The following is a 27,992-nucleotide window of genomic DNA, read 5'->3' as shown; positions in this document are numbered from 1 at the left end:
GCCCAGGGTATGTTCTCAGTGTAAATTACAAACAACTCCAGAAATCCTCCTTCAGACTCCTTTAGATGTTGAAAGATCATCTCACCTTAACTAAAGGCAGGGCTGTTTTGCCTTGGTTTTGAGGTCTCTGAAAATACATGCTGCCCTCATGTAAAGATGGTCTAGTGACTCTGCTAGCCCCACATTTCCCTTAAGAGCAACAAGCCCAGTGACACTCAAGTTGCTACTGCACGCTTGTCAAAAGAGCTCTGAAAGCATGTCAGCCAAAATAACTCAGTTCCTAAGACCGGAAACTACTAACAAGTCATTTGGAAGCTCCATTTTTGTAGCCCATTTTTATGCGCAAAGATTTGGGGGGGGGGAAATGACATCACACAGGGGATTCTCCATGACCTGCCTGAGATGCAAAGCTGCCATTTGCATTTGAACAGTATCTGTAAGTAGACGTTTTGCAAAGTGAGAAGCCCAGATCAAGGGCAAGCAGTGCTCACAAACAGACAGGGCTCTTTCTAAGCTCATAATGCCTCTGTATTTAGGTTCTGACTACTGTCAAGATCTTTTTGTCTCATTTATTTTGCATTTTCAGAGAAGGATCTTCATGTCATTTCTGATTTGGACCAGAGGGGTTGGTTGAAGGGAGGGGAATCTATGAGCATTTTGGAATCAGTTTTCATTGCAAGCTGAAGGAGAACAGAAGAATCAGCAACATTGTGTGAAGATGGGAAATTAATAGATCACATCTTTTTTGAGCTTTCGGGGGAGAGGGGAGATCAGTATCTCTTTTGCTAGTATTGTTGTATTTGGCAAAGTCTCATGGTTGTCAGACAGACATGAGCTTGAAAAGCTGTTGGGAGAAGACAGGGTGGGATTTTAAAATAAAGGCCAATGAGGTGACTCCGTTATTAAGAAGAGGAGATGTGGGAAAAGAATAGCTAAGATGTAGGAAGGAGGTACTCTGTAGAAAGTGGAGCAGGGGAAGGGGATCAGACCTTATATGTGGATGAGCTTGGGAGTAGTTCTTGATGTTATTGGCGGCAAGATGGAAGACTGAGGATGGTATTTGCGCCTAAGTCACCTTTTAGCCTTTAGCACAAGTTTCTTCCACACCATAAATATTCCTTTAGGACCTGAGAAAAGAAGCACCCTGTTGACACCATCTACTTATGAAGCTCTGGACTGGAACAGGCTGGCCTTTCTTTCCTAGCCAGCAATAAGCAGGCTATTAAACTAAGGGAGAGTTCTTAGTGTTGGGTCAGTGTTGTTGCCTAAGTTAGCTACGAATCCTGGAAAGACTTAATGCCAGCTTTTCTCCTGTTCCTTTCCTTAACTGGAAAGAAAGCCCAGTGTTGGACATCAAGACGTGAACACACAGCACCAAGGCCATTCAAGGACACGTGTCCACTGCTTTGTTCTACAGAGATACTAATACTCTTTCTTGCTCATGCAAAGTAAGGGACATTCTTTACTTTAAGGCTTCACAGCTAAATAGAAAGAAGATGAAAATGAGGAGGTGGAGAATGGAGAACCACAGGCCTCTGTGATGCAGGTTGAAGACTTGTGGCATTAGGAAGGCATCTAACTGCATGGGACATTCAGTAGACAAAAGGCCAGCCCTATGCCATTCTAAAAATCCCACCTTGATCCAGGCCTCTTTTTACTTAACAATGGGAACAAGCTAACACTTCTGCGCAACCACCTGGGACATGTGGGTGCACATCAGAGGTTTTGACATACCACACTTTCTGCAGTCCCAGGCAGGTAGCAAAACAGGAGGTTTTCCAGCCCCTGGTGGGCAGCCTTAAACTTGCTTGGTCACCAGTCGTGCCGGCCTGAGCAAAGAAGGTGGGATGTTGGGTTACTCTTGTTTGCAGTGCTGTCAGTGGGCACATGTGTTTTTTTCAGTATTCACACAGCTTGAAAACTGTGCAAGTTTCATTTTTTCACCTTAGGAATACCAAAGTTCCAAACAAACAACATGCCTAGAGAGCCATACGGTGACACCATAGCTGATCTGAACCTTGAGACTAACTCACTCAGTTGTACATCAGGCACACTAGTTCCAGAGATGTGGAGGAGCTTCTCCTCATTTTGTTAGTCCTTCTGCGACTTTCCAGAACTGTGAGACACTGTGTAAGGTTGGGAGGCAAACTACATTGGTCAAAGGGCAGCTGGTGGGAGGCTAGGGTTGGGTTAGGACAGGATGGGAAAGGGTAGGGGGCTATGTCGGGACACAGCAAGCATGAAAAGGATGCTTCCGCAAGGACACAAGTTTCCTAATGTTGCTGCTCCAAGGAGATGACCTTGGCAAAGCCACTGACACCATCTCTGCCACTTGGGCATTGCATTATTCATAGCACTTCCTCTAACTGGGTCGCTTGGGTGCCTTGCAAATTCCTGCATCTCCCCAGATCTCCCGCGTGTGCTGGCTACAGAGATGCATGGTGTTCCAGACCTACAGTGTTGCGGAGGGGATGTGGGCAGCTCTAGGCCATGTATGTGGCTAGTGGGGAACTGAATAGTGTGCTGGTGAAATCTGCCAGAGTTTTCTGATCTACAATAGCTGTATAAGCACCCAGAAGTGCACTCACTGTACACTCTTTCCTTACTTCCAAGTAAGGAAGGGGTGTCTGTGCTCCTTGGGACTTACGTTGCCTGTGTGCTTAAGTGTGTACAGAATTAGGGTCTCTTCCCAGCAGTGTTCGGTTGTTTTTATGCTGGTTCTTGGTTATTCAGTAGCCAAGTCCCTCACCATGCAGGGGTGCCTCCCCAAGAGCCAGTTCATGTAAACTGGACTTCGTGGAGTGCTTTCTCTTAGGGCTACTAGGCATGAAGGTTACCCACTCTCATGGACACTGTACATTATCTCCCTCTTTCTGTCTTCTCATTCCTCCATGTGCAGCCCGCAAGCAGGAAATCATCAAGATAACTGAGCAGCTGATCGAGGCTGTAAACAATGGAGATTTTGAGGCCTATGCGTGAGTAAGCTGGGAAGGGGATCTCATTGGAAAAGTGGCCTGGATATCTGATTTTACATGCATCAGTGCCCCTCCATCAGTAGGACAAATCTGGTTGTGATACTAACTTGCTGTTTCTTTAAGCCCAACACGATTCATACATTTAGGCAGGAGGAGGGCAGGAAGGGATGAGCCAGGTCTCGGCTCTTGTGCCTTTTTCAAATATGCCCAGGGTAATGCCGATCGCCACTTTGGAGTTGGAAAGGAATTTTCCTCTCGGCCAGATTGGCCTAGGGATCCTGGAGGCTATTGACTTCCTCTCGACATAAATCAGGGGTCACTGGGGGATTGGGAGGGGAGGCAGTGGTGAATTTCCTGCATAGTGCAGGGGGTTAGACAAGATGGCACTGGGGTCCCTTCCTGCTCTATGTATGTCTGAGATAGCCACACAGTGTAGCAGAATACAGCTCACAGAGAAGTTTCCTAGCACACACACACACACAATTCCTGATGCAGGCTAATTTTTCATACAAAGGCAACTGTGGCAAAAACGAGGGGGCTCTCTCACCACAGTTTCTGTCAACCCTTTCATAACCAAGCCGCAAGGCATAAGAAAGCCCCCCCACACACACACTTTTGGGAGAATTAGTAATTTGATCTACACAGTGGAACAATTTCTTAATATTGTCGAAGGCTACAAGAACCAATGAACAATTTCTTGTTTGCGTATATGCCTCAGCTGTGACACTGACCTATGCAGGGGCATCCTCAGAACTCCAGAGAAAAGCAGATAATCGTATAGGTTCATCTCCCCCTGCAGAAAGATTCCTCCTCTCACCAATCTCTGTGTTTTCTGTTTTTCTAGAAAAATCTGTGATCCAGGCCTAACTTCATTTGAGCCGGAAGCCTTGGGCAACCTTGTGGAAGGAATGGACTTCCACAGATTTTACTTTGAAAATTGTGAGTACATCTTGTTGTACTTAGGCCATGGGCTCACACACTGTTTTAGAGTTCCACCCTAACCCCCCCCCCAAAAAAAACTGGTAATTTGGCCCAAATCGAAACCAGGCCTGACAGGTGGGCTTTTCCCCTTTCCCCATTAACATACGATTCCTCTCCTGGGGCCCCCTTTCCCTCCAAAATGAGAAGGCTGTCCACATGAGGAGTACTTTCTGATGTTTCCTTTCCTCCTTAAAAGGTTTCCATCTCTTTCTTCAAACAAGCCGGCCTTGGTTACGGGGACAGGATGACAGACGGGGGCCTGAGCCTCCCCTGTCAACTGCCAGTGCCTCATTTGGGGATGCTGCCCCCAGTTTACAAGGCTTTTATACCATATTTATGAGAAGATGCAGTTCTAGGATACTAATTTTGCTCTTGGTGGATACTAATTTTGCATTCATTTCCAGTGGTGTTCTAAGCAGGACCTCACTGGTAGATCTTATGGAGCAGGGTCATCTATAGCCTTGCTAAGGTACTCATTCCCACGCAATTTAGATCCTTGCAGCTATCTTAAAGCCTGGTGTCCATGCAAAAGCATTAGAAGCAAAAGGCTCTTGGCAACCAGTTTAGTTCTCAGAGCCTGCCTAGACAACGACTCTCCTGTGAGCATGCTTCCTGTGACTGGATGTTCAGCAAGTTGAAATGCATTCCTGCATGTGGCGGAATGCATTCCCGCATGTAGCAAACCAGTGTGCATTTTCAAAAGAAAGCTTGATTAGAGCATTTAGACACACTCACCAATTATGATAGAGGAGTTGTCCTTCAAGGCCTGCAAAAAGGAACCTTTGTAGGGCAGGGTTCTTGGGCAGGAATACTGAGTAAAGTTGTGAACAGCCATATTGGTCCATGCAAAAATAAAATAAAATCCAAAAACAAGAAAATATGTATTCAGTCTTTTAAGAGGACCAACCAAACCGACAGAAAGTATAAGCTTTTGATCTCACCGGGAACTTTTTATCAGACTAGGTGTTACACCATAAATAGAGATGGGGGAAAGTAGATTTTTCAGGTCATGATGGTAAAAATCTTTACAACCCGACAGTCTCTTCCTTCCAAAGAGCCTTTATGCTCGCCCGTTTAAATGCTGCACCTTTTGCAGTATTAAATGGAAGATATGGAAATCTATCATACTCTGACAGACTTTGCTCATGCAGTTCAAAGAAAATTGACACATTATCTCATAAGATGATGGAATGCTCCCTCTTTAAACACCACTGAGATAAATGGATCACCCCCCATATTGACGAGAATTCCTGTCCCCATAACAAGAGACAAAATAGTCCCCTTTTTGCTGATGGACAGAGATCCAACTATAACATTGGCCGGGGCCAAATATATCTCCATCATATTTTCCTCTAAGAAATAACTGCTCAGGAAAGGATGTTCAAAATCTGGTCTCACTGGTTGCTTAGCATTGTATAGAGAATTGTGCCAATTTTCTTTTGGCTTCCTCACCTCTTTGCTGCTACGCTCATTCCCCTCCCCCTCACAACAAGATTCTGCCCCACAAACTCACACTGTGTTCCTGTTCGTGCCATTCCAGTGTTATCTAAGAACAACAAGCCCATTCACACAACCATCCTGAACCCTCATGTGCACGTCATTGGTGAAGATGCCGCATGCATCGCCTACATCCGCCTGACACAGTACATCGACGGGCAGGGCCGCCCTCGCACTTGCCAGTCTGAGGAGACCCGCGTCTGGCACCGCCGCGATGGCAAGTGGCAGAACGTCCACTTCCACTGCTCGGGAGCACCGGTGGCACCACTCCAGTGAAGGTAAGCTAGGCGAGAGGTGGCCCTTCTGCGTGGCAGATATTTTCTGTTGTTGAGGAACAGGAGACCGAAAAAGAGGAAACGAAGAGTGCAGAAAGGGAATGTGTACAAGACCAGTGAGTGTGTAGCTGATGTGTGAGAGAGGCTGAAAATGGTCAGCAAAAGCCAAACATTTGGCAAACTGGCCCAACGGGAGAAGGATCGGATGATCCAGAGCCTCCTGGATGTTTCAGGCAGTCAATGACAGCTTTTTTCTCTCTCTCCACACTTGTGTCTTGCAGAACTTATGCTGGCTGTTCTGGTTTCATCTCGAAGGAGACGGTGATTTGAGCTGAGCCGCTAGCCGGGAGCAGCGGTGACAAGCACGTGCCCGCATGCTCGTGTCCCCTTCCCCATCCTCCCGTCTTTCATTTTCAGTGCCTGTGTTTGCAAAAAAAAAGAAAAAAAAGAAAAAAAAACACCACTCCCCAGAAAAAAGAAAAAAACTAAGAAAAAAACCAACCCAGACATGATTCTAAAATAGTAATAATGATGATGATGATGAAATTTTAAAAATCAGCAAACCTAGCCAAACCAACCCAGCTGTCCAACTCGCAGCGTGGCCACACTGCACCTCCCGTCCCCGACTCCATTTCTTTGTGTCCGTCCGTCCGGCTGTTCAGGTGACCAGGTGTTGCAATGAAAAATGTTTCAACTTCAAACAAACAAACAAAAAAAGGCTCCACCTCCCTATGTCGAACCCAGTGTTGAACGGTGTTAGTTTGTTAGGTGACAAAAAAAAATTAAACAAAAAAACCCACAAAAAAACTTTTATAGTATTTGCATTCTCTGCCAAAGCATGGGCCTTCTCCAGTGGTCGTGTTCGCGCTTGGAAGTCTGTGACCTGTGTTACCGTTTGTTTTTGCGGAGGATGCTATTCCTGAGCTCTCGGGCTGCCCATTTCTTTTCTCCTCTAGCCGTGGTTGTGGATTATTATTGATGATTATTATAATTATTCAGACTTTTTAATTTATTTTGTTCTTCTTTTGGATATGAGGTGACCCCCTTCTGGGGCCTTTGGGTTTCCAGGCCCCTCCCATATTAACCCACTGCTGGGGATTGCCTGGAGGCTGTTGGTCATGGCCAGAGGGATGGGTTCTTACATGAAAAGGGTAATTATAGCCTTAGAAATACAAATAGGTCTCACTGCAGGATTTTGAATGTCTGAATTCTTGTCAGCGCTCATATTTCCAAGCTCCCCTGACCCCGACCTCTCATCAAGGGCTACCAACAGTGGTGTCATTGTGCCTGTGCCCATGCTGAGGATTTCTTACAGGGGTGAGTCCCCTGCTTAAAAGAGGCTGGCTGGGACAGTAGTGACAAGTTGAGTTAGAAGATCTAGGGAGGAGAAGGCCAGAACTGCGGAAGTCTCGTCTTCTTCCAGTTCTTGGAAACTGACTCCCCAGGAAAAGGGAGCATCAGATACCTAACCGTAAGGTATCGTTCTGCTCCCTAATAAGCCTGGTCCAATTTTCTTCTAGTTTTTCCCTTTGAGCAGAAAGTGAAGTAATTTAAAAGGGGTGGGGGAATCGTCAATGCTTCTTCAAGGATCTGCTCCCACATCTCATCAGCCTGGAAAGAGGAAGGCTGATCCACTGAGCTTGTGCATTCACTCTCCTTTCTTGCTTTCTCTCTTGCTCTCTGAAGCTATTAACCCACTTGCTAAGAGAAGGAGTTGATCAGCAAGGAAAACCACAGGGAAAATCCCTGGGGGTGGGGAGAGAAGCTGGCCGCTTCAGGCAGCTTTGGCTGCAGGATTAGACTCTGCCGACAACCTCATGGAATCTGTGCTACTGAAGGGGGACTGTTTTGTCAAATGGACCAAGCCTTAGCAGAGAGAGCTGGAAGGGTTCTTGCTGAACCACGCTCAGAGCCAATGTGAACAGATACACCCACACCAAATGTTGTGGAGCTGAGCCAGCAACTGCAGCTCCATTTGCTCCCAAAGGAAGACAAGCTATGAGCCACTGTCCTCCGCTTCCTCTGCTTGCACGATGAGCAGCTGACATTTGCTGAGAGCTCTACACAATGTGGAAAGGGTCTGGGCAATTGGGTATTTAAAGAGGGACCCCTTCCTCTTTGGCCGCCCTCACATCTTCCCCTGCCTCTTCATATCTATTCACAAGGGAGACCCCACCGCTCAGCACTTCACTGCCCAAATACTGCTCTAGGTTGGCGAGAGGGTGAGTAGATTTATTTGGGTCACCTCGGTCTTGTCCGTGGCCAGAAGGAAGACAAGATGAGGTGTCCGAAATGCCTCGTGATGAGGCTGGAGAAGCACCCGCTGCTTCCTCCTGCCCCTGCTCAGTGTCTGTAAGCTCAGTTCTTTGACAGATGTGGAGTCATTCATCAAGCTGCTGTTCACAGTATTGAGTGGACTCCTGTAGGGAATAGGAGAGCTAAATAACTTTGGTGGTAGTTAAGGGATTGCCTAAGAATCCCGCCAAGTGGGGAGATGGAGAAGGCCTGTAGAAAGTTGTGAACATCAGAAACAACAGTGAGAAGTCTTGTGGGTGGTTAAGAGCCCTATTTTTTAGAATTAGTTAAGGAGAAAAGGAAAGCTGCCCTCTCGCCCTTCTCCTCAGAGTTTGAAGGCAAGCGGCCTGTTCATGACACTGGAATGTCGTGGCTTCTCAGCACTGGTTTGTGGCATGTTCCTTCTTCTCATAGTTAGGCATGTTGCCTGTATATTCTTGATATATATTGCTCCAAGGCTTTCACAATGCAGTTCTGGCTGAACCGTTGGAATAGTCGGATGGGCAGCCCTAAAATATTTGCCCCGAGAGCGTAAAGCTGAGAACAGGGATGCTTTTTTAGCTTGCATTGTGATGTGATCATTTGAGGGAGGGGTTCTCTGTAGCCTTTGTTCTCTTATGGTGCCACTTTGCACCCATGGCCTTGCTTTGTGTCTGTGTATCATTGTGCAAAGAGATCGTGACTATGTTCCTCAAACTTCAGAGAGAACTGGCTCATCAGCATAAGCCTGGACAATGCTTACAAGGCAGGGACGTGGTGCTGTGTAACTATTACTTCAGCAATGTTGGTGCTTATGAACCTTACCTAGTCCTCAGTTTGCCATCAATACTTTGCAGAATGGGTGTGAGCTTAGGACAGAAAAATAGAGAGGGCAGACCAGCAGCTATCCCGGAGGAACTGTCAGAAGTGTAAATAGTTCTACTCTAACCTGTCTCCCCTAAAAAAAAATTGGGGGGGAACCAAAGAAGAGCCCTGGAAGGAGGCTTGATTGTAGGTGAAAGAGTGACACCTTTTGATTTATGTTCCCATGTCTGCTATCTTCAATAGGACTTATTTGAAATGTCAAAGCCATGGGAAGGCTATAATTGCTTTAGGACAAGGGAACCTACTGGCAAGTGGCTTCAGCTCATAACCATTTGGAAGATATTCCTGCTTCTTAGGGGGAGGAGATAGTACTTGGTGAGATGTGAATGCCAAGGCTTGGGGTGTTCTGTTTGGGTACCCAAGGTCAGAACATTCAGAAGTGAGTTTTCCCAAGACTGGTGCTCAAAAGATGACTGCTTCCATGGTCTCCCAGTAAGGAACATCACCTGACTTTGCACAGCATCAGCTATTGTGCAGGTTTGTGTCAAGATGGCTGGGTTGTGCAAACTCAACATTATTGCAGATTTTAAAAAAATATTTAAACCTAAAATGTCAAAAGCAGGGATCATGCATGTTTGAGCCAAGGGTTTGTTCATGGTCCACACAAATGGCTCTATAAAGACTAAGAGCTCTGAATGAGCAGGCCACCTATCCACCATGTTCTATGGAAATAATCATGCTCCTATTCTGATCACTGCTCATCAGCGTGGAATAGCAGGATCTGCACAGGAGTGTGAGGTACCAGCACAGAGCCAAGGCAACAACAGTCATTGAAAACTTACTTCCTAGTGTTGGTGTTTACAATGACTTCCTGTTCTTTCTGGCTGATGGAAGGAGAGCATGAAGTCACGTGGAGAACATACGGAACAAAGGCTTAGCTTGAGTGTCAGACCCCATCTCCGTGCCATCTCTGAATTTTTACTAGCTAGCTGATTTTCTGTTCACCTGAAATCACCAGCATCTAAATGCATTACTGAAGTAACAAGGTTGGAATCCTGGTGTATGGTGACATTAATCCACTGGATATGTTTTAGTATGCTCAATGACTGTTCTGCACATAAAGATTACTATATCACAGCAATCTCTGTGAAAGTTCTGTGTGGAGCAGGCAATAAGCTGACTGTAAATTAAACACTTGTACTATCTGGGAGCCACCTAGGATCATCTCAGGCCACTTCCTTGGGGACAGTCTTCCATGTCATAATCTCTTGATGCTGCCACTAAGACCATGATTTTCTTGGCAAGACCCAGTGGTAACAGACTCAAAACGAGAATTTTACTTTCCCTCTTTGATAAATATAATGAATGCACACTGGCAGGCAAGAACAAGCAACGGTGTGCATGGTTTCTGTATCATTCATGCTTTCTTCAGCTGAGGTTGCAGCCCTGGCAATGAACTGGATGGTCTTCTGCCTGAAAGGAAACATAACCTCGAATAACTCTTGAAAGTTTCCCATTTCACTCGTCTCCAGCTAGAGGCTAGAGCAAAAGTATAATGGGAGAGGAGAAAGTGCTTGAAGACCATGATTATCTAACTCCTCTTCCATTCAATACTATCAATTCCTCCTGATATCGTGGATATAATGGGGAACACATGACTTCCACAGTCCTGTGTCTTCCCCATGCATTTCCCCAGTAGTAAAGAGAAACGTATGGTGCTCAGAGTTTCCAGCAGCCTATAAAATACCCACATCTTAGCAGGTCATTTGATAATACACACAGTTTGCACTAAATTTAAGGTTGAAGTGAAAACATTAAAGTGAGTGTACACTTACAGATTTCTAACCTTTTGGCTAGGACCAGAAATTTAATTCCAACTTTAACATACTTTGTACTTCACTCAAACATATAGCTCTCATACTTAGTAATGAAATGGCATTCATATTTCCAGATTCGTACATTTTAGGGTTCATCGTGAGCAAAGAATAAAAATCCATTCCAGTCCTAAAAATGTTGCCAGATTAGGATAAGAAAGTTCTATACTGACTTTATAAAGAAGAGCTTATATAATCAGTTTCTGGATTGCCCAGTTAATAACTCAGGACTAGATAACATAAGTAGGAGGATGTAGTATAGCCAGCCCAAGGTCGAAAAAGGGCTGTACAAATGAACACAATGTCAGTGACTATTAACCAGGATTGTGTGTGCATGCATAGCCTGAAAAATGGCCTGGCCAAAACAATTTGCTGCCATGATCCCAAGAGGCGTTTGTCTGGATGGTTTTGTCCAAGACTTTGGAGTGCAAGCGTTGCGCCCCAGTATTTTTCAACGACACTGTGGGAGGTCCTAGCCGTGCACTTCTCGAGTCATACAGTGTTTCATTAGCAACTGCTTTGGTCACTTGTGTAGCTAGATGTAATGGAAATTGCGGAAGACAAGTGTACTTACAAGGAGGTAGGTGGTGCTCAATTCAGCCCTTCTCCATGTGAGAGCAATCTCAGGGTATCAGGGAGTTAATTGTCACACTGCACTGTAAATAATGAGCACCTGGTGGCGGGGAAAATAAATCTGGCTTCGCTCACTACTGAAGAGAGGAGAAGAGGGCTCCAGATAAGAAGCCAGAGAGAAGGAGCGTCTGCAGAAAAAGGACAGGCTGCCAGACAGGACGGAGCAGCTTGCTTGCCTCCCAGGAGTTGACTTCCCATCTTCTTAAGATTATTAGCCTGGCTAAAGGGTTATTTTTGTTTAATACAGCTGCATACCTTTTTCTCCCCAATACCTGCCTGTTGGAATCTTTTTTTTCTGAACCCTGGGTAATACAATTGGTGCTGTGAGCAGGATTCCAGAGGCATTATGGGGACAAAGGAATGAAGGGAATGTGCAAAGCTGTGTCCCAGGATGGTCTTGTACCAGTGCATGGGCCCCAGCTGCGCACATGTTATACTCAATAACCCCACCTATCAAATGGGATACGGAGCTAGAAAAAGCAGGAGGTCCCACACCCAGGGCAATAACTAAATGTTTAAGAAAGATAGGAATAAGGAAAGGTGAAGATGTAGAGGAATGTGGCAAAGTGGGTTGGCTACTTCTAACTGCACTAAAAATGGTCTGGGAGTTGTTGGAAGCCTCCTGGAAGCAAGTGGAAGAGCAGGCTGAAGAGAGAGGTGCCTCGTGAGTACAATTGTCTTTCACAATTTCCACTACACTAGATCACCCTGCTTGCTCTGTATAAGCTTCTAAAAATATAGAAATTGGTTGTCAGGGAGCAACTGATTCTCTGAATGGCTCATGTCACTCTCTAGAGTCTAAAAGTGTCCAGGATGTCATCAGAAACAAATGACAGTTTAAGTAGAGTACTGGAATCCTGGCCTGCATTGCTATTGGATGCCAATTGTTCTTGAGTAATGATTTAGAGATCAAAATATTTGTGTATGTCGAATTACAGAGTTAAATAAATTGATATTGTGAGTGTCTAGCTGTCCTCGTAGCTAACAGTGAAAAGTGTGCCTGCCTGAGGGCAGCACTGTAAATAAGCTAATAATAGCAAGAGTTTCTACTGCTCATGCAAACCAAGGAGAATAAAAGTTGATTATCCAAGTCTACAGGTCTGGTCCAAGGCATTGCTGTTAACTCTTATTGCTCATCTGGATTTCCAAGTGCAGGGTCACCCGGGTTTCCTGCAGGATGGCTTGCAGTTGTTGGGGGAAATGTAATGGAAAGGGGGCTTTCTTGGTCTGGACAGAGCTCCTTGTCCCTTAAATAGTTGCCTAAGAGAGAATCTGGCAATCACCACTCCTCCCATTATCCCAATGGCAGGAGCTAGAGAAGACAAATCATTCTGTGTTGCTTCAACGAGCATCAGCTTTCTTATCAATCCAATCTGCCAAGTTTGGATAAGCCAGGCAAATAGGGCTGCCATCTTCTTTCCTGGCCACCTTTAACAGCCTAACACAGAAAAATTGGTTAGGTACAGCTTCTTCCACATGGAAATAAAGTGATGGTAAAAAATCATCACCTGTTTACTTTCCACCTATCCACCTGCTGCTATGCAGAGAAACAAGGCCCTTAAAAAAAAAAAAAAAGCTTGCAACTCTGTGCAGCTGGATCTACTTCTAGCCTCATACAACTCCAAAAATTCCATCTGTCACACTGCAGCTCATAGACAACCAATTGCTCAGCTATTGCTTAATATGAAAATTTGAGTACATAACCCTGTGATAAGGTGCTTCTTTTATGCCAAAACCTCTGCCAAGAAGGGCAGCGATTCTGTGCTTGCCTGGCCCCTGCTTTACATCTTAACTTTCCAGATCAGAAAAACCCTTAATTCTCCAGTGTTGTTTGCTGAGCAAGCCGTGGAAGGAGTATCGCAAACTGATACGGTTTATTCATCGGGGGGAGGGACTTAGAGGTCCATAAAATCATTCCGTAGGACCTGCCGCTAGGAAATAACCCTGAATACTTTTCATTACCTTTGTTCTGCTGTGTGCATGGTGCTTTTGAACATGCTTTGGTATATAGCAGGTAGCAGACTAGAAGTGATTTGTTGCAGGCAGCAATGCCTTTCTCTGTACTCACAATTTCTATAGAAAATGTGTGGGCAGTTACATGAAGGGAGTTGCTGTGTGTTCTACTTGGAGCTCTGTACCGTATTCTGCAGAAGTTCCCATTCACATCAGCTGGCCATGTGACAGCTCAACCCTTTGAATCAGTACAATTGACTGCGCAAAGCTCTGAAAGGACAGATCTGGGAAGACTATAAATCCATTAGGATGTAGCTTTTCTGTACATTGCAGCGGTGTGATTTCCTGCATTCAGGTTTGGGAGGTGCTTAGGTTCCTGTTCTTGGTATTTAGAAGGGAATGGTGAGCTTAATGGAAAATCAGACTTTTTTCTTTCTTGCTCCACAGATTGTTGGAACTGAGAAACCAAACTAGTCTTTTTTTGAACAAAACGGAAACATTTTTGGTGGACAGCTGAGTTTGTCAGTGGAAACAGAAACTGTTCAGTGTGAGATTCCTGAGAGGACACGATATCAGGGCTAGGAGCAAACTGTGGGGAAATGCACTATTTGGTATGTGGTGCAGCTCCTTGTGCACATTCCAAGGAGCTGGTTCTAGTAGTTTCTACAGTGCTTGGTCATGGGTCTTACTTTATAATGCTTCTGCCTTTCAGAGTAGCATTAGTGTGTTTGTAGTTTCAGTTCCGTGGCGATAGCATGGACACTTGTCAGGCATTACCTAACAAACAGAAATGTAAGATGCACAACCCACTGAGATTCTTGTGTCTATCCTTCATAAGGACTTTTTGCATTCCTTCCCGAAGCAAACCAGACCAGAGCTCACCAACGTGTCTATTCTTCTTAACATTTATAGCCACCCTTGCCGTTTTTCATTGATTTAAGTGCCATAAAGCCAGATCTGGAAGTATGAGAATGAATCTCCGTTCTGCTGATAGCTCCTATAGTGGAATCTGTGCATAAAAAACTGTTATCTAAGAAACCAAGAGGTGAACATGCCTTTTCTTAGTATTTGGAAGACCCCCAGCAATGCTGAGCAGTTCAGAAAGAGAGTGGCTGGCTGCATGTTTGGTTTCTAGTTCCTAAATAAAGTTGACGTCCCAGGGTAAAAATTGCACCTCCCTAGAGCCTTCTCCCAGTGGAGAAGGACAAATTGGGGTTTAAAACCCTCAAAGGGACTATGAGAAGAGGAAGAAGGAAGGCAAAGCTTCAAGCTGACCTTGGAATTCTTGCAAGGTTTGCTAGGAAACCTCTTTGGTGCAGGTGTTGGACACCAATGAGCTGCTCTGCCTTTCCCAACACAAGGTTCCCTTCTGATGATGTGAGGAGTCAAGGTGTCGGTGTGCTCGATTGACAGCACAGAGAGAAATGTTCAAAGCATATCTGTGCCTTGGGGGAAGGGGAGGTTGGCTGTGGTTCAGGGTTTAGACAAAGTTCATGCCCGTCTTAGATTTAGTAATGTCTTTGCACATTAGCACCTCTGTGTAGAGCTGCTAGCCCAGCTCTGACGATCTGCTTGAGAGCAATAGACACAGTCCTGTATATTACTGTTATAGAGGCCAGCTTGCCCTATGCAATGACTCATAAGTTACGGGGAGGGGGGTCTTCGAGACTATCTCCCACTACATTGTTGAAGTTAATGAGAAGATGTTTTAGCTTATCCATTCATTCCATTGTTAGGTGTGACAGTCATCAATTCCTCTGCTACTTAAGAGGAGAAACGCATGGCGCATGTGTGACCATAGCTGATGGATTCTGACTGGTAGAGAGTGCTCATCTGCAGCATTTCAAACATCCTCATCTCATGCAGCACTCCCCGTGGCCAATGAATGTAAGGACCCATTGGACCAAGCCAGAATGACTGAGCAGATGTGGGAGAATGGGGGGAGAGGGGAGGGAGAAGAGAGGGTGGGCATCGGTGGGTGGGTGGGTGTCCCACCAGCACTGATACAGCATTGAAAGCACTTTATTCTAAAGAGATTGGATCTCTTACTCCTGCCCTGTCCCTAGACTGGGCTTTGCACTGCATCGCCAAACCTGACAGAGAACAGTTCAGAAGGAGCTCAGTGGTGCAGAAAGTGTAAAATGATGCTCCTCTTTCTAGATGAGGCTTAGGAGAGGATGTACCCCTGCCATCCTTCCCCTCCTCAACCCCGTTTATGCCCTCTCTGCAGCAGGAAGAGGGTGTTTTAAGAGAACAGAATGCAGACTGCTGGGGTTAAGGTCAAAACAAATGTTTTTCCCTCTCCCACATCCATCCACACAAACAGGATCTAACAAACTGTCAAGGTGACCCATGTCCCGTTCCCAATTGGGAGGGAGATTGTGCTTCCAAGAGGGGAAAGTCCAGCTGTATACCATGGAGGAGATGATGGGTGGAGCCGCCCATTCTGGACGACTTGTCTTTCTCTCGAGCACTTTTTTTTCTGCATTTCTTTTCCAGGGGAGGGGTTGGAAGATAGGGGAGGTGGGTATTGGAGAAATGTGCAAGGAGAGTGAGAATTCACAGTTGGGGGCATAATATACTATGCTTGTGTGGTTTCTTTAGAAGACATACTGAGAAAAGTCTCTACATCCATGTATATGAAAAAAAAATTACGAGCCGCATGTTGAAACAGGTGTTTCATTATTAAACATTAATGTACCGGGGCCTCCTCCCCTTTGGTGTTCACCTTGTTTACTATGGAACTAAGTGCGTTGCTGGGGGTATTTTTGGATTGGGGGAGGGGGGTTGTATTTTCTTTTGCATGACCTTTAAAGAGAAAAAAAATCTATATATATCTATATCTATGAGAACAAAAAGCAAAGCTGAGCTGTTAAGTCTGTCCCATGAATGCTGGTGGATCTTTTTCCTCTTTCTGACTTACTCTCCCTTTCTTTTTCTTGCCATTTCACTGTCTTTTCTTTCTGAGCCTTGTAAGTGTAAAGATGATTCCGACTTTGTTTTTGTCTCGGGAAACTGCAAATAAAAAAAACAAAAACAAAAAGGGACAAAAAAAGTCGCTTCGGTTCCTTCTCTTCTTGTTCATGTTCCTGCACTTCCATCAAACCAATGAAATCTCAAAGGAAGGGGTGAAAGTGGATTGAAAGTGCATTTGGCATGTTCGAAAGCGCCCTTAAGTGTCAATTTTTCAAGAAACATGAGTGAATTTATAACGGTCTTAACTCTTTTCTTACAAGGGATTTTGTTTTATCTTTTGTTGAGAACAAAAGGTAACTTAATTACACGGCAAGTCTTCACTGTCGAGCTTTTTAAAGAGCCCAGTCCTCCTCGTGCAACTGGCAGTGACCAGTAGCTGAGGTTTTTTTTTTTTAAAAAAAACAACTAATTAGGATGTAGAAAGATAGTACAAAAGGGGGAAACTAAGCTATTTACACTCGAAAATATTAGAAGGAATGAAACATTTCTTCTTGAAACAAAAAAGAACTATTTGCAGCTCTAAGTTCTACCAAATTAGAATGGAATTATCAAAGATTGCACATTTCAGCTAAAGCCCGCCCCTCCCAAATTTCAAAGAGGCCTGATTTTATAGGCAATAAAAGATATATAAATCTTTTTTGGAAAAAAAGGCTACATAGCATCTAGTACATTACTTAATCACTATGCAACACAGGGACACACTGTTTCCTAAACTGGAAGTTACTAAGTGGTCAAATCAATCAAGGAGTTCTCAACTAGCCAGTGTAAAACAATTATTTCTATTACATGCATAACTCCGGTCCTTTTAAGTTTGGGTTTTCAATTTTACCCCTTTGCAGCCTTTCCATGTAAGCACTCTGGGCCAAATTTCAGACCGATATAAAGTCAAGACGGTTTGTTCTGACAGAAAGACCACGTTATCTTTACCCAGTGAGCTCAAGGCAGGCAGCACCCAGGGTTCTCTCTTCCTCCTGTTTTACCTGTGAGATAGGTTAGACAGAGAACGTGACTGACTAGCCCAAAGGCCACCCAGTGAGCTTCACGGCCAAGTGGGGAATTGAACCCACCTGTCAATACACCACATTGCTGTGCCTGTGTAATTGCTGCATGGATAACATAAGACATAGCCATTTTTTTTTTGAACCATCAAGTGAACAACTTTATCCATTTAGATGTAATCCAGTAACCAGTACATACACAAAAAGTTAGGCAATATTTATTAAAATACAGTCTTTAAAAGCTTCCCCATTAGATGGAGTGTAGGATTAGATACGAGAACATTTAACATAGTGGGCAGAAAACAGTAACTAAACCAGTTCGCTCTTTACTCTTCTGGGCAAGTCTCCGAAGTCCAGGTTTTCATTCAAAGAACGCTTAGTGGGAAGAACAGCTTTCTTCTGAAGTAAGCAGTAACACAGAACTCGCAGCAGCTCTCTACCCACCCCCTGTCTTGTTAGGACCAAAGCAACAGCCCAGAAACCAAACTGGCTGCAACAGAAGATGGCTTTACAGAAAACATGACAGCCCTAGGCCTAGACCTGAAGCAGAGACGGGAAAAAGAAAAATTAAGGCAATCGAACGCTGGCACCAAGGCAGATGTTGTACTGCTTCTGCCAATACACCCTTAAGTGCCAATGCAAGCAGACTACCTTTGGTGCATCCTTTAGCCCAACCCCTTCCCCCAAGGAGAACTGCCACAGAGTGCACATAAATGCAGCCAAGCTGTCAAAGTCCCAGGACCTCCCCCCATACAGGCCATCAAAGATAAACAGAGGCATATTAAAGCTCTAGGTTGCTCAGTTAGCCTGCCCCATGCCTGTGGAGCTCGGCTCAATGTTAGGTTTTTGTCACCAGGTGATTTAAGTCATAAGAGGTTTGCAATTTGGTTAACTGCTGGTTAGTTGTAAGAATTAAAGGTAGTCAAAACAGGACACAAAAGCAAAGAATAGACCATACCTCTTTAAGTGAGAACAAAGAACGAAGACCAGGATGGCATTTTTCCTTACAACTCAATCAGTAAGCCTCTGCTTTGCCCGGACAGACCGCATCTGCTATCAACATTTAAGGACAGTTTCTTGTAGAGCGGCACAAGGAAACTTCCCCTCTCCCTCTTTTTTCAACGACCATCAGGACCATCCAGATGAATGGTGGTTATTCTGGGGGGGAGGGGACTACCCTGTCTGATGTAAGAGTCGTGTGCTGACTTACCCACAATCCCACTGACTAACAGCAACACAGCCCTGCTTACTACTACTGTTTCATCAGGGCCCTTGCCAGACACAAATCTATTTTAAGCATCATATTTCTCATCCTGGTGCACATGCATGTGCATAGACATGTTCCCACCTAACGCTGCTGCAATGGGGAGAGGGTTAAACCAGAGAGGGAAACCCAACTACAGAACTGTATATCTGCCTCCCATGTGGACCTCAAAACTCAGGCATCACTGACAGAAAGAAGGGTACTAACAACAACGTCTAGTACTTACACAAGACTAGCAGGTAGGGACAAACTCTCCAGGAAGGAGGCATGTAGGGCCAGCTAAGAATGTCACAAGACAACATCAAATCACACAACTTCAGAGGCTTAAGACAGGTCAAACTTCACAGAACTCTGGCACAACTCCTAACGGAGAGCAGCAGATGATGCTTTTGGAGATCAGCACAAATGCCATCGACAAATGGCTACGGGTCAATACTGTGGCGCTGGCGCTGCCAAACAGTAGCCATGACACAACAGAGTGCCGGTGCAGGAGGATAACAAGGCTGCACAGCTAAAGCAACAAAAGCCACTGACTAGAACCCACAGGTGAGCCCTCCCCTGTATCAGCTCTCAGGTGCACATTTCCAGGTGGAGCTGCAGAGCATCATGCCTTCTCCAATAAAATCCTGGACTGGACAAAGGGCAACCGTGTCAGTCATGAAAACCCGTCAATCCACTGTTGCTTGCCGTGTTGGCAAACATGGTCCCAGCACAGGAAGAGCTGCCCATCTTCGGCCAAGGAAGAATTTCAAGCCGTTTCACGAGGCCACGTTCACCCACCCCCACAGAGCTCCTCAGTCCGTTTAACGAAGCAGCACCAGTTCTCAGGCCACCCCAGGCCTCTCGCCCCAGCCTGTCAGTCAAAAGGATTGCAGAGTGACTCTGAAGGGGGTGACAGACAGACAAGGTTTCTGCCTTGCTCCCTTAACTAGCTCAGGACATTTTAGCCCGAAGGGAAACTCCTCATTGTTACCAGACATAGCATGGAGACCTCAAACTCAAGACTGGCTTGCAACCTTTAGCCAGTTTTCCTAGTGTTACATGAGCAAACAGTGATCGATACAGAACAAGTCCACAGCTGACTTCAGGTTTCAGAAAGAAGCAGGGCAAAGGAAGCCCCCCACAATCCAACAGTGACTACCAACCAGACTGCCAGAACTGCCACTGCCCCTTCAGCCCAGTGGGGAAAATACAATTATGCTCACTCCCATAACACAGACATCTTGGGAGTCCAAAATGCCTTCTTTCAAGGGGAGGGGGAATAAAAGATTGTTTTAAGTTCATGAACCACAACACCGTGTCCCATTCCAGGCATCCAGTCTGGCTGAAGTGGCTGAACTCTGGAAACAAGGATTGCCATCGTAGGTAGTTTTGGGATACATCTTCTTGCTGCCTTTTCTCCGGAGTGCTGAATGTGAGTGAAGGCCTGATAGTCCAGAACAGAAGGTGGGGCGCAGCTGACAGGGTCACATGATTTCACAGCACGAGTTCTGCTTTCGTGCCTTAAGAGGATGTAGACAAAATAAGCGTGCACATAGTGAGAGGCTTTCCATTGACAAGCCAACAAGTAAAAAGTCCTCAGAGGTCCCCACTGGTGCCATCATGGGGGCGTGGCCACCACTGCTGAGCACGAAGCAGGATGGGAAGGAACAGCAGCAATACAGGCAAGAAAAGAGCAGCCACGGCAAGCCTAACGCTAATACGATGGGCCAAATGTGAGCAAGGGGTTTCCTCACATCTGTTTCTATCTACAGGTTGTGCTTAGCCCAAATTAGAGCAATTATGAAACTTGTAAACAAGCTTTTTTTCCAGCAGGGAAGACCCAAGACTCCAACCATTTCATGTCCTTCAAAAGTCTGAATCTCCTGCCATTTCACCTCCAGCAAAAAAAAAAAAAAACCCAAAGTGGCTACCTCCCATTTACTATGCAAGTTGCTGTATTAAAAAATATAATGTTCCATGCCATAAATTTCCCTCCCCCTAAAACTCTGCGTTGCAGGGAATTCTGGGTAGTAACTCAGCACTACAATCACCTCCTACTGAAATGCCTGGGTCCAAAAGCCATTGAATCACATAAAATATAGTAATTTGGAGATGATTTTTTTTAAGTAGTAGAAAAATACACAAGAAGCCAGAACAAAGCATCACATTTCAGCAGAACGCAACAGCCATCTGTGTTTCACTCTCCCCAGGGTTTAGAGGAACCTGCTGCGGCAAGACAGCCTTGCAGACTTGGAAGCATTTTGCCATACAACTGTCACAAACGGAGAACTCTTTGCAGGGCCAGCAAGGGAACTCAACATTAACCTATACCACTCCAGCACCTCATTAGCTCTCCCTGGTCTTTCAGGCGTTTCGCAGCACCTCACTCAGAGAACACGCTGCCAGAGCTTGCTGCCTCAGAAAGATCCATCCTCTCACTGACACAAAAACACTCAGCTACAGACAGAAAGGAGCTGATGTGACAGGAGAGCTGGAGCGCTGGCCTGGACATACTTACAGTTTTGTAGAAGGCTTTTGACTGAGTTCCAAGGACCTCCGATTTGGACACCAAGTCATCCAGTTTCTCTCCTCGTTCTAACAAAGACTCCATGGTATTGTGCTAAGTGGGAAAAGACAAAGCTGAAAGAGGGAGCGTGTATGTTGCCAGAGACTCCATAAGCCCAGCTGCAGACAGCAAGTATAGCCTTATCACAGCACCCAGAGCCTTACTCTATAGCCCCCTCCCCATGGTACCTCTGCTTTCATTTAAATATAAAGTTTGCACGTTCTGATCCAGAAGTTTCGAAAGCACAATATCCTTTTTTTTTAACAAAGGGGGTTACCACACTTTGTATTCCCAGCGATGTATTAAGAGTTTGAAAATGTTGTAAAAAACATCGTTTTAAAAGGGTTTTTGGATACCATGGCTTATAAATGGTTGGAAGACGTCTTCACAGCTAAAGGGGCCAAACAAAGTGCGAACAGTATTTTTTTATAACGTTTTCAAACTCTTAATACATCACTGGGAATACAAGTGCGGTAACCCCCAAAGTCAGTGATCTACATTTTTGTACTCTGCAAAGACCCTTCTGTCACCAATCGTACTTGCCTGGGTACCTTCTAGATATCAGGCAACATCTACTTTATTCAATTAAGCCATTCATGGATTTTAATAGGGGACAGCTTTTATACTGCCAGGTATACTATTTACGAACACTTTATACTGCCAAGTTTGCGGGGGGGGGGGCATATTCTCAGCTGAATTTAATTATTCTACGTTCAAATTTTGGATCAGTCTTTCATCTTACGTGAAGATCATCTGATGGAGAAGCGGGGTATAGGTTGAGCTGAGGTCTGACGGTCCTTTGTAAGGACAGAGGGTGAGCCCTCCTCATGCCTACTTGGTTACCATTAAAATGGATCCCTCTTGGGAGTGGATAGAATTGACTTCCTCCTCTTTTGAAAGCAGCAGCTCAGATAGGCCCACAAAAAAAAATTAAAATCCCAGTAAGCATCCTCAGATTGCTAAATTTTGCTGCTGCCTTACTAAATTATCTTTTTACAATAATATTATTTTTCACTCTGCTGATCTTGTTGGAGTATGCTTCATCACCAACCCTCAGTGTTCTGGCCTGGACTGACAAATACAATGTAGGATTAAAACAGCAACCATAGTTTGTTACAGTATCTGCTCATCTTAATTGGAGATGCACAATTCATCACAAACAAGGCCCTCCTAAGTTGCAGGAGAAGAATCACCTCTGGGGCAGGACAAAGCAAGATACTCCTCCACAATACAAGAAACCTTATTAGAGATGAATTTAGATCTTCATGACATGGTTAAAAAAAAAAGAAAGAGAGGTGTTCATGGCCACAGTAGTAGTCATGACCTAATTCCTCCTGATAGCATCATGTTTTCAGCTCCAGGCTCACATTGCAGAATGACAGGTGCCTATTAAAAGACTGGTTTAGGAAGCTGCCACTCCCATCAAAGAAACCCAGGATGGAAGTGACACACGCATGTACTTCTATAGAGAGGAAAATAGTTTTACAGCATTTAGAGACTTGTGAAAAAGAGTTTCTAGACTGATGACAGCAAACACGCATGTTATACTTTGTAATCATAAGAACATAAGAAAAGCCCTGCTGGATCAGACCAAGGCCCATCAAGTCCAGCAGTCTGTTCACACAGTGAACAAGAATGGGTACGTTTTCCTGCCACTGCAGTGTTACTGAGGTCCACAGGCAGTGAGCTCTATGTGTACCTAGCTTAGGAGGCCATTAACACAGTCTCCTAGTCCAGATTTTCAGTTTCCACATGTTTAAAATATACATTGTGTTCATCTCCTTCTTTTCTCCTTCAGACACTCTGTTCATGTATATTACCTTACCACTCAGATTTCACACAGAAGTTACCTGTCTGAAAATGCCACCATGCCAAAATTATGCCCCCGGTTGTTGTTTTTTAAATCGCATAATCTACCCATTTCAAGAAAGCCATGCAAGGCTCCAGGTTGTGGCCCTTACCAAGATGATTTTGGTCTCGTCCAGCTCGGCTTGTACTTTTGTCATTGCGTCAGCATCACGAGGATTCTGAAAGACAGCAAAGCATTTCACTCCGCATGTCGGTTGCCAAGACGCTGGAGACAGTCGCTAGAAGGATCTCCTTTGCGTGATAGTCTAGTGACGAAAGTGGATTGTTCTTCCAAGCTAGACACATAAAGCCTTGACACTGGTGGGCCTGATAAAATACATATCCCCTCCCTATTCTTGAGTATTAATTCTTCTCAGAATGTAGGTTCTACTTACACAGTACAGGAAAGATAAGAGGTGAGAAAGTAATTGGGGCAGAGGTTAGAGGTTATTGGCAGAGCCATGCATGCCAGTCTTAAAAAGTAAAAGTAGTAGTATAAAAAAGGCCCATACACCAAAAAATAACAAGACAAAATCCAAGTTTTTAAAAATCATATGTCAATTTCACAAGAGCTACAACATACTCAGTGCCTTATAGGATCTGTACACTTTTTGTTGATGTTAAAAATGTGGAAAGACATTAGGCCAGAAGACAGAGCAAGTCTGTAGTCTGCTGGAGATCCCTGCCCCCATTCCACTTCCTTCACCTGTCAACTTATAGATCAGCCTGTACCTGGTATTTACTAAGGTAGCTGTCCAATGCTGTGTAGTTTATCGTCACTGGGGATCCAGAGGGCCAGTCTATTCTGCTAACTTGCCTGGCGAACTCATCCAGCACCTACAATGCAAGGTAACAGGAGTTCATCATAGAGAATTTAGGGAAAGCCTTTCACCCTACAAACAGCTTTTTATATTAAACAAAATCAGTGAACACTAACCCAGACCCTTTAATTATGAAGCCTCTAAATGATCTTGGACAGACATCTCCTGGTGTTCAAACAACCATGTAACTATGGTGGTCTTATGGGGCTAACACCACAATCCTAAACAGAGTTACTTCCTTCTAATTCCACTGAGGTCAATGGGCTTATAAGGGTATAACTCTGCTTAGGACTGCTCTTCAAGACTCAGAGAACACTGGGTAATTTTGGTAAGCACTATCACCGCTGAAAGACAACTCACACCCAGTTCCTCTTCATTTGTTCTCTATGAGGGCGCTTACCCTCCCCAATTAAAGATAATTGTAAAATGTACAGGTAGTTCTAGACCTCAACAAACCCCTTGGTAACAAACCAAGGCAAGAGTGTCTGCTTTTGTGCTTTAACAGAAAAGAAGTCAGTCAAACTGAGTGTACGAAGGCAGTTCCCCTTCACAAGCTATGTAGGACCAACCCTGGCCAATATGCAGAGAGGCCAGAAACCCTGTGTACGCTGCCTTGAGCTCCTCTGAAACAAGCCAGAATATAAATGATAAATGGCTTGGTTTAAAGGCAGCAGTAGAGAAACTGCTCTTGTTACAAGTCAAATGCCCCCGAAGGCCTAAGACAAGGCCTTAGGTGCAAGTAAAGCACATTAGGCCTTCTAACACCTACCGCAATGTCTACTCTCACAGTAGGAACGTCTGCTTACCTTGTCCAACAAAGTGAAGCAGACCCGTGGTGGGTACTCATTGTCTGCAATCACCACTCCAGCCAACCCATCATTCCGCACATAAACATGACAGAGGTACTCTAAAGCAAAAAGGAAAAAGAACTTCATGCAAAATTGCTTTGTGCTTGTATAAGAAGGCAGTGAAATGATGAGTTCATCTGGAACCACAGTTCAGTTTGCACTGCCAGAATCACCTATTCTGGATAGGCGATTGTCGAACCTAACGAATTAGTGTTTTTATATTTATATGTGGATTATAACTGTGTTTTAGTTAAGCTTAAGTTTTAATAGTTCTCCTACGAATGTATGATTATGTATTTATTGATGTATATAGCTATTATTTTTATCATATAAAAAATTTTTATTGTTGGTCTGGGACCGTACTAAACACTTTCAATTTCCGATAGGCGATTCTAGATTTAATACCATCTCAGCTACAGAACAAAAATAGGGCTTTGTTATGAATGGAATTCCCCCACTGTGGGACTAAGGAAGGAAGGAAGGAAGAATTCTACAGGCATGGCACTGCACAATGCCCATCACAAGATCAGCCCCTAAAGATCAGGAATGCAGAACCTACATAAAAATCAATTATATACTGTTGTGAATACTTGGCGTGGGGAGGATGCAAAGGTAGAATATAACACAAGGCCTTCCTAATGCACCATGGAGTCAGGAATAGACACACTCCAGTGCATCGTTTGAATACATTTTTTTCAGAGGACCAGAGCAAGAGAAGAAAGAGACTGAGGCACAATGCTATAGGAGAGTGACAAGGATCAATACACAACACTGTAGGCAAACATCTCTGATCCCAAGCAGCTCTGCCTAGACCCCTTCCACTTCTGGGACTTCACAAGACACAGCTTGACGACATAATGACGCTCACCACAGATAACTAGAAGCTGACTTTAAAAGAAAGTCTGCCAGGATTCCAAAGACAGAACATATAACCCCACCCCCTCTAATATTTTCAACAGATAAAATAGTACCAGAAAGTTTCCAGCAGACTGAGATGGATGACAGTACAAATATATAGAAGAGTATAGCGAGTAAGAGCCCTGTGGTGCAGAGTAGTAAGCTGCAGTACTGCAGTCCAAGCTCTGCTCATGACCTGAGTTTGATACCAAGGGAAGTTGGTTTCAGGTAGCCGGCTCAAGGTTGACTCAGCCTTCCATCCTTCCGAGGTCAGTCAAATGAGTACCCAGCTTGCTGGGGGTAAAGGGAAGATGACTGGGGAAGGCACTGGCAAACCACCCCGTAAATAAAGTCTGCCTTGTAAACGTCGGGATGTGACATCACCCCATGGGTCAGGAATGACCTGGTGCTTGCACAGGGGACCTTTACCTTTATAGCGAGTACAGTGGACAGGAAAAAATCAAGGAGAATGGACTTGCTACTGTGGAAAAATTAAGCCAGTTCAGGGTCTGAGCTTGTGCTTCTCTGGGGCAGTAAGAAAACTGCAGGAAGGTGGTTTGTTGTCAGGCAGGTTTCTGCCACTGTTCAATTTTCCACTGCGGAAGGCTAACGCCTAATTCAATATAATTTGGCTGAAATTCCATCTGGATTGAAGGCTAGGATTCTCTTGGGAAGCTGCTACTTTAACCATTTGCTTGGCACATTTAATGACAAATACGAACAGGATGAATGAAGCCATTCCAGCTCATATTTTCCTATGCCAATTAACAGCCTTTTGGTGGACCAGAGTTGCAGAAGCCCATTTCTTATTAGATACTTTTAAGTGAGGTTTCAAAACTCAACCAACCAACTTGCCTGAAGGGAAAATTAATGTAATGAAACAAGAAGTAAAACAACATGCTGGCTTTCTGCTAGAAAAGCAGATGTTATGTGGAAGACAGATGCAGTATAAACCTCTTAACTCCCAAGGCCCAACTCTAGCAATGTTTGCAAAATTTACTCTCTTATTTGTATTCATTGTGTATTTCTGTGTACTCTTACCTTGTTCCTTTACAGAAGCTCTGCTGCCTAGGTCTGAACGCTCCACTATCAGTTGACTTGTGAAGGTCATGAATTCCTGAACACTGGGGGGGGGGGGGGAGAGAGAAAGTGTGTGTGTTACTGGCCTAAGGGTCACCTAGTGAGCTTCCATGGCACCAGTGGGGATTCAATCCTAGGCCTCCCAGATACTAGTCTGACACTAACCACTACACCACGCTGGATTTGGAAGTCTTTGGATTCCAAAGAAAAATGCAACTTAATTATGAACTCCCTGTAACATAATAACTAGTAAGAATAGAACTGCAGCACAAATAACATGCCTGACTTTCTGAATTCAAGACTACCTGGTACAATATTTACTCAATACTCACTTAGCATCAACAACCTTCGTTTGTGGGATATTTGAGAAGAAATTAGGTGAACTAATTTAAGGACTATATTCCACTTGCAAGTGAAAGGAGACAACACATCTAAAGGCAATGCACATTTGTTCAGATTAGCAGAAGGGGCCTTCTTCATATGGAGAAGAAATTTTAAAAGGAAGATTCAAGGCAATGAAATGATAACGTTTGCTACCAATACAAAAGAATTAAAGGCCTCTGTCCAATTGAGCATTCTGAAATCCATGTAACAATCACAATGGGGACACCACTATCCAAGTTCAAGCCCTTGAAGGGAACCAATGGAAGAAGCTCCAGTAACCTTACTGATGTTTGCAGAACATACCTGGATCGCTGGAAAAAACTAAATGATGACACATCATAGGCAGCTTTCAGTAAATGCACTTTGGGATCTCCTTTGTAAAGTACACTTAGGCTATACAGCTTCATCCTTGTACCTGCTTAAGCACCTCCAATTCTCAATAACCTGAGCAAAGAAAGAAACACACACAAAAAAGATGACTTAAAGTGAATACAACTGAACAAGAAAATACACTGATAACTCAAAGAAAGTGTCAATACATGTTCTTCACTGTCAAAAGTGTCAACACATGCATCTGTAGGCTTATCTTAAGACAAAATCAAATTTCTCTACAGACCAGAAAATGAGACACAGGAAGACTTCCTATGCGTATCAATGTTATTGCACACTTACTTGGAAGTCAGTTCTATCAATTTCAGCCACCTTATGCATGTATGCACAGAACTACAATATACTGCAACAAAATGTTCTTCATGTGATGATCTACAATTTTAAATAGGCATTCAGTAAGGTCATAACTTCTACCAATGGAAAGTCAACCATCTGAGATTTTAAAAAGCAAAACAGCCAGTGTAAGGCCATCCATTGATGTGTCCCTCTGATTTTTAAAATGCCATGCTTTTTTTCATTCCATACGAAAACTGAGTTAAGACTTCCACTATAAGTACTACTTCTGGCTGATCTCAGATGCACACAGACCAGGTGCTGAACAATAACACCTGTCAAAGTTATTGTTATTTACACACATTTCTGTTTCACACT

General features: G+C 44.3%; 3 protein-coding genes across 9 annotated transcripts in view; 2 read left to right on the top strand and 1 right to left on the bottom strand.

The window, feature by feature from the left end:
* CAMK2B (calcium/calmodulin dependent protein kinase II beta) overlaps window positions 1-6,207 on the top strand; it is a 209,991-nt gene extending 203,784 nt beyond the window's left edge. For all 7 annotated transcript variants that reach the window (XM_056859956.1, XM_056859953.1, XM_056859955.1 and 4 more), the window contains 4 exons: window positions 2,900-2,975; window positions 3,820-3,914; window positions 5,497-5,731; window positions 6,010-6,207. In XM_056859956.1, coding sequence (XP_056715934.1) covers window positions 2,900-2,975; window positions 3,820-3,914; window positions 5,497-5,729 — 404 coding nt within the window. In that variant the 3' untranslated portion in view covers window positions 5,730-5,731; window positions 6,010-6,207. The remainder of the gene's footprint in view (window positions 1-2,899; window positions 2,976-3,819; window positions 3,915-5,496; window positions 5,732-6,009) is intronic.
* CAPG (capping actin protein, gelsolin like) overlaps window positions 1-27,992 on the top strand; it is a 245,540-nt gene that overhangs the window by 30,710 nt on the left and 186,838 nt on the right. The window lies entirely within an intron of this gene.
* Window positions 19,787-27,388, bottom strand: YKT6 (YKT6 v-SNARE homolog). The gene is made up of 7 exons (XM_056859966.1): window positions 27,255-27,388; window positions 26,529-26,611; window positions 24,549-24,649; window positions 23,654-23,758; window positions 23,035-23,100; window positions 21,026-21,127; window positions 19,787-20,027 (listed from the first exon to the last, which is right to left on the bottom strand). The coding sequence occupies exons 1-7, from the start codon at window positions 27,356-27,358 to the stop codon at window positions 19,992-19,994; spliced, it is 597 nt and encodes a 198-aa protein (XP_056715944.1). The 5' UTR covers window positions 27,359-27,388; the 3' UTR covers window positions 19,787-19,991.

The sequence above is a fragment of the Euleptes europaea genome, chromosome 14, assembly GCF_029931775.1.
Source record: "Euleptes europaea isolate rEulEur1 chromosome 14, rEulEur1.hap1, whole genome shotgun sequence".
In the NCBI taxonomy this organism is placed as follows: domain Eukaryota; kingdom Metazoa; phylum Chordata; class Lepidosauria; order Squamata; family Sphaerodactylidae; genus Euleptes; species Euleptes europaea.
This window is presented reverse-complemented; position numbering and strand designations above follow the sequence as displayed.

Excerpts from the sequence above, each read along its gene's own strand:
- YKT6 (XM_056859966.1), bottom strand. The coding sequence starts at position 27,358 with ATGAAGCTGTATAGCCTAAGTGTACTTTACAAAGGAGATCCCAAAGTG. Across the intron at positions 23,101-23,653 it reads GCTACCTTAGTAAATACCAG|AATCCTCGTGATGCTGACGC; the intron begins GTACAGGCTGAT and ends GCTGTCTTTCAG. Across the intron at positions 21,128-23,034 it reads ACGAGACCAAAATCATCTTG|CACAATACCATGGAGTCTTT; the intron begins GTAAGGGCCACA and ends TTTCCCACTTAG.